This window comes from Cynocephalus volans, chromosome 10, assembly GCF_027409185.1.
Source record: "Cynocephalus volans isolate mCynVol1 chromosome 10, mCynVol1.pri, whole genome shotgun sequence".
Lineage (NCBI taxonomy): Eukaryota > Metazoa > Chordata > Mammalia > Dermoptera > Cynocephalidae > Cynocephalus > Cynocephalus volans.
In genome coordinates this window covers 1,248,074-1,254,128 of record NC_084469.1, presented here as the reverse complement: position 1 = coordinate 1,254,128, position 6,055 = coordinate 1,248,074, and the positions used below count along the sequence as shown (strand labels likewise).

The 6,055-nt window shown below is 52.1% G+C and overlaps 1 protein-coding gene across 2 annotated transcripts; it reads left to right on the top strand.

The window, feature by feature from the left end:
* Positions 1-1,460: 1,460 nt before the first annotated feature.
* TMEM106A (transmembrane protein 106A) lies at positions 1,461-5,455 on the top strand. Of its 2 annotated transcripts, XM_063108953.1 has the most exons (7): positions 1,461-1,662; positions 2,234-2,297; positions 3,441-3,594; positions 4,110-4,250; positions 4,350-4,393; positions 4,907-4,960; positions 5,335-5,455. In XM_063108953.1, exons 1-7 carry the CDS (start codon positions 1,461-1,463, stop codon positions 5,453-5,455), a joined length of 780 nt encoding a protein of 259 aa, XP_062965023.1. The 2 variants fall into 2 exon arrangements, with proteins under 2 accessions (XP_062965023.1, XP_062965024.1); XM_063108954.1 differs by lacking the exon at positions 4,110-4,250.
* Positions 5,456-6,055: the final 600 nt, after the last annotated feature.

Here is a 6,055-nt window from a genome sequence, read left to right as displayed (position 1 = left end):
CGTGGCCTGGCTGCTCCTTCCCGAACCTCGGGTGACATCTGAAGAGCGAGAGCGTCTCCAGCAGCGCGTGGGCGGGGGGAGGCGGCCCGGAGCAGCTGGGGCGGAGCTTCCCGAGCGAGTGCTCTTCTCCCGCACTTTCGACTCCGCTTGCAGCCGTTTTTGTCGCTCCTGTCCTGGGGTAAGGCACTCCCGGGACCCTCCCTCCCTCCCTGTTTTGTCTTCCGATGACTAGGGCCAAAGAACCTTCTGTGCCCCCTCTTCGCCCAACACAGGCGTACGCAGGCACCAAACTCAGCTGACGGTTCTCGGGGTGTCTGGTGGGACTTGAAATCGTCCCTCAATGAAGTCCCACCTTTTCCGTTCGCGCTTACGCGGCCGGCTCACGGCAAAGCCCCAGAGTAGGGTGGGAAGCAGCGCGGCCCTCCGGGGATTCCAGGGTCCTTGCTCCCCGCTCCCTCCAACGCGGCTCATTTGCTCCCCCAGGACTCTGCCGAAGGGGGCTGCTTGTCCGGGCGGGCCCTAGCCCCAGCCCCTCCCGACCACCCAGCCCTAGAGGCCCTTCTCCCCAAAGACGCACACCAGAAATCTCGACCTCTTGGCAGTTGAGAGGAGCCCCGGATCCCAGACCCGGACCGGGTGAGTCTCGCTTTATTTTAGCCCAGGAGGATCTGCGTGTGGCTCACCTTGCCCATCTCATTCTGCTACCACTCTTGAGTCTTTTGGGAAGAGTCAAGATTTAGCTTTGACCTTTTCAAGTGAGGGGGACAGACCCTGAGGTTCCTGTCCCCTCCCCAGGCTTGCTTTCTACCCCACCTCAGCAGCGAGGAAGAGATTTAGGCTCCCTCTCAGAACTTGTTTGCGTAGGGTTGTTAGCTACACCTGTGACCAGTGTAGCCTCTTTTCTCCTTGTTTCAGAGTCTCTGCCTTCCTATTAAGCCAGCACTCAGGCTCAGAAATGGAAGCTTTCCTTCCACACCCAGCTGGGAGACCTCAGGCATTTCTGCCCTGGTGCTCTTAGAGACCTCTTCAGAGTAATCACAAGATTGGGGAGGATGAAGGGACTCTCCAGACTGCTGCCCTCCCCACCCCCCAGCCCTATCCAGTTTCCTTCCCCTGAAGGAACTTTCTCAGAAAAAAAAAAAAAAATAGATGCTCTGCCATTCACTTAGGGAAGTTCCTTAAAGCGAAATACTTCTGCTATTTTTTTCCCTTTCATAGGCAGAATGATCTCTCTTACAATAATAAAAGGAACTGAAATGTGTTGAGATTTCTGATCTGAGAGTCCCCTGTAACTGCTCAACTTTCCATACCTTTCTTCCTTAGGCTTGAACTTGCTTAAATTTGGTGGGTTCCTTGCCAGTCTTGAGAACTTCAAATCAAAATTACATCTGGCATCAATATTAACAAGCTTAACACTGAACTTTGTTCTTTTCTCATTAGTGAAAAATCCCCCCTGAACAATGGGTGAGACTTTCTCCCAGCTGGGCTCTTGGCAGGAGGATGAGAACGAGTTGATCCTGCCCCCTGACCCAACCATTAGTAAGGCTGCCAACTACTTCAGCACCGATAGCAGCAAGTCTTTTTGTTCCTGTGTGCCTTGGGCTGCTGATGCCAGCTTTGTGACTTGTCCCACCTGCCAAGGCAGTGGGGAGATCCCCAGAGGTGAGTTGCCCAAGGCTCTCAAAATAGCTTGGAATCCAGGAAAAGCTCTTAGCCAGCTGGCCTGGTGGTAGCCCTTCTGAGTTTTTTTGGATGGACTTGGATCTTTTTTCTGATTTTAGTCTCTCAGTCTTAGCCTGGCCAGGGAGATGCTAACTATCCCTGGGCTCCCTGCAGAGACCCAACCTCCTGCCCTAGTTGTATTTTTCCAGCCCTGGTGGAGGGATGGGAGGTGGGAGGGGTTCTAGCCACTCAGTGCCCCCAACACTCTGTGTTGTCGCATTCAGGAAGTTACAAATTACTTCTCCAAAGAAGCTGGGTGTCTTTGATTTTCAGGTGGCTTTCAGAGATTCTTCACACCTATATAGGGAAATCTCACTTCCATTCTAGAGATGGCAAAGCTGAGCTGCCGACTTCGGCAGCATGACCCAGTGTTCCTGGTCCTGCTGTGGGGCAAGGGTGTCATGCTTCTGACATTGCTGTGGGGTGGAGGGGTGCTTTTGGGAAGGTGGCACAGGAAACATTTGTCATGGATGCTTCTTGGCCCTCCCTCTCAGCCTCTTTCTCTCTACAGAGATGGAAAAGCAGCTGGTGGCCCTCATCCCCTATGGGGACCAGAGGCTGAAGCCCAGGCACACGTAAGCCCTTCTTCCTCCCCCAGCTCCACCAGCCATTATCCCCTGGGGGCTGTCCCACTTGTTTGTCTCGCCATTTTGATACCCCCTAATTTTTTCCGATTGGTTCTTTCCCAAAAAACCTGAGCCTCACTGCGTTCAGACCTACTAACTTCCTATTCCCCAGGATTTTCCTGGTTTAAGAAGCCCTGGCCACAACAGATGTTGTCTGAGGTCACTTGGTATCCTTCGCTGAGCATCACTGCTTCCTGGAAGCATGACCCCCTATCCAAGACAGAAAGGACATCTTGGCTCTGCAAGTCCTTCCGGGAGGTAGTGAGCATCCCTGGCTGTGATTGATTTGAGGCAGTCAGCTTTCCCCAAGTACTTCCCACGCTGTGGCAGTTCAGACCTGCTTGTTTTCTTCCCAGGAGAGATGGAAAACAAACTGCTCCCTGTTCTGTGACTCTTCAGAACCTTAGAGGCAGCCCTGGGTTTCACTGGGGGGCTCATGACCCTGTTTGTAATCTGGATCCATTTGACATGGATCCCTGCAACCTCCTCCCAAGGTCCTCAGCTTAAGCCTGGGAGCCACCCCCGCAGCCTGCCCCCACCACTCTAGAATTAGAAACTAGCAGTGCCCCTCATAAGATGCTAAAAAAGTGCTGGCTCTTTAATGCATATCTCAATTTTGAATTAGTTGGATGGATGGTGTCCTGTTCTGAATATCAATATCAAAATTCAGAACTCTCAAAATTCATGTGGACTTACTGCTTCTATATCTAGCATTTGTTGAGCTTTTGCTATGTGCCAAGACCTGCGATTAGTGTATTTTCATGCATTTGCTCATAACAAATTCTGTGAGGTAGGTACAATTGTCTCCATTTTACAGACTAGGAAATCGAGGCTTGGGGAGGTTAATATGGCTGCTTGGAGTTGTTTGGTTAGAGGGAACAGAGAGCTGGGAATGGAAGCCAGACTGCCTGCCTCTCAATCCTGTGCTCCTACCTGCTCAGGGCCACATCTGGGTAACTTAATGTGCAGTTGTTGGGAGTGATGTGTAGGGGAGAGCCTTATGTATGGCGAAGAGTGTCTGAACCCCCTCCCCAAGTTTCCTTGGTGTTCAGACTTCTCCACTCCTCCATCCTGGGTCCTACTTTCCAACAGGAAGCTCTTCGTGTTCCTGGCAGTGCTTATCTGCCTGGTGACCTCCTCCTTTATCATCTTTTTCCTGTTTCCCCGGTCTATCGCTGTGCAACCTGCAGGCCTCAACTCCTCTACAGTGGCCTTTGATGAAGCTGATATCCACCTCAATATAACAGTGAGTGGTTGCCCCTGAGCTCCATCCAATTCCACCTTCCCGGCAACACTTGTCTGTAGCCTCTGTCCAGTGTTGCATCCCTGGGCATGGGTAGCCAGGGATCTTATGACACCCAGAGGGTGCTAGGAGTCTGGGGAGAAGCAGAAGCAACCATGAGCCCTGTAACAAATTGTGTAGGATCGAGACTCTACACTGTGAGGGGTCAGAATCAGGGCCAGATAAATAAATCATAGGGTGGAGTGGGGCGGTGGTGCTTGAGACCCCCCGGATGGGCAGGACTGAATAGAGAGAAGCCATCCAGGGTGGGACTGGATCCTGAGCCAGCTTAACTTCTTAAAGGTGGCCCCTTGCCATTAAGAGCCCTTCTGAAGTGCTCCTGGTACTAGTCCTGGGCACCTGAGGCCCATCGGGGTAGGGTGGGGTTCAGGCTGGAGAGCCAGGCTTTTGCACCTGTTGGTTTCTCCCTTCTAAGGATGGCCACCCTCACCTCTCCCTTTCCTTGTCTTCACCCTCAGAATATCTTGAACATCTCCAATAGCAACTACTACCCTATCACTGTGACCCAGCTGACCATCGAGGTTCTGCACCTGTCCCTTGTGGTGGGGCAGGTTTCTGATAGCCTCCTCCTACACATTGGCCCTTTGGCCAGTGAACAGGTGACTCCCCTCTCCATGGCCAGCCCTGTCCCAAGGTGTGTGGTGTTGGGAAGGGGGCAGCTGGAGTTGGGGCTAACTCTGTGCCTGTTTGGTTGACAGATGTTTTATGCAGTAGCCAGCAGGATATGGGATGAAAACACATAGTGAGTGCCCCTTGATCTCTTCTCCCTTAGCCTGGCTTGGAAACCCATTTAATACCCACCAGGTTTTGTGATTGCTTAACAATCTCTGCAGCCAGCCTTTGGCCTGCCCTCTTGTGGCCAAGACCACAATGTGCAAGGGTTCAGGGTTCCTGGCCTCTGCCTATTTGGACCTAGATTGGAATGAAAAACAGTCTGGAATTTGGTTAATCGTTACAAACGTGATCTTGGGCTGTTCAGCCTGAATTGCCAAGAAAGATAAGTGTCTTGCTTTCTGCTGAGGAGGGCCAGCATATACCTGGGCCAATCAAGGTGACCATGCTATTGCAGCAAGGTGACCGTGCTCACCTTGCATAGAGGAAGAGAGAGGGAAGGTGTGGGAATGGCATCTTGGAGTCCCTGATGGAAGGAAAGGGACCTGGGAAACAAGGAAAACTGGGACCCACAGGTCCTCTGAACTTTCTGACAGGCCAGTTAATGCGAAACGTGTTCCCATGTTCTCTCTCTTTCTCTCAGCAAAATCTGTACCTGGCTGAAAATCAAAGTCCACCATGTGCTTTTGCACATCCAGTAAGTAGGGCTTGGAGCTCTGATATCCCCTCTCCCACTTCTGACTTGAGTCCCACCTCAGCTCCACCTCGTGGTGGGTCGGGGGAGAGTCTTCCAAGCTGACCCCATGAATCTTAGTTGGATCTTGGGAACAGCAAGTCCAGCCCTTTCTCTAGGTCTTACCTTGCTTTTAAGCTATTGGTGTGACAGCCACAGGGTTGTCTGGAAGCTGCTGGAACATAGGTGGGGCAGCCACCCCAGGTGCCTTGGCAGAGTGGGGAGCAGAAGGTAGGGGGAAGGAGGTCTGAGGAAGCCGACCCTTCCCAGACAGCAGAACAGGGCCAGAGCTTGCCTTTTCCTCCCAGACGTGGCAACAAGTACTGCTTCCTCTCCAGGGGCACACTGACCTGTTCCTACCTGAGCCATTCAGAGCAAGTGGTCTTCCAGAGCTATGAATATGTGGACTGCCGGGGAAACACATCAGTGCCCTACCTGCTGAGCCCCCACCCACCATGACCTGCAGTCTGCTATCCTGTACTCCAGGCACCTGCACTCCTGGTCTGTATCTCCCACAACTCCATGGTTTCCGAGGAAGGACCTGTAGTGACTTTGCCAGAGGAAAAGCCTTGCTTTATCATACCCTGACACCCCCACCCTCATCACAGGAAGCTTTCTGAGTAGTTAACTTCGTACACACACACGCACACATCCTCTGAATTCTACATGTTCTTTCAGGGGCTGGCATCAGATCCTGCCCTTGGTCTGTCTTGAGGAAAGTCTCACCTGATGTTTTCTTGGGGCTTCCCTAGAGTCCCTGGAGTGGCAACTGCCCTTTCTGTGCTGAGCACACTGGTTGCCCAGCTCCACTAGGGCTGGCCCTTCTCCTGTCTGAATGTGGAGAGCGCTGTAGTTATATCTGCTTTTTAAAACATAGACCCTTTTCAAGTTTTCCACCCAATGATAAGTGACTTTGGGGACATGCAGTGCTGTCTCGAAGGCCTTTTAGGGGACCATAGATGCTTTCTTATGCCTCTCTGCTTTGGTCATTTGACAAATTGATGGTGATGGCCTACATCTCTCTGGTAACTTGTCCCCTGCCCATCTGACAGTAAGATT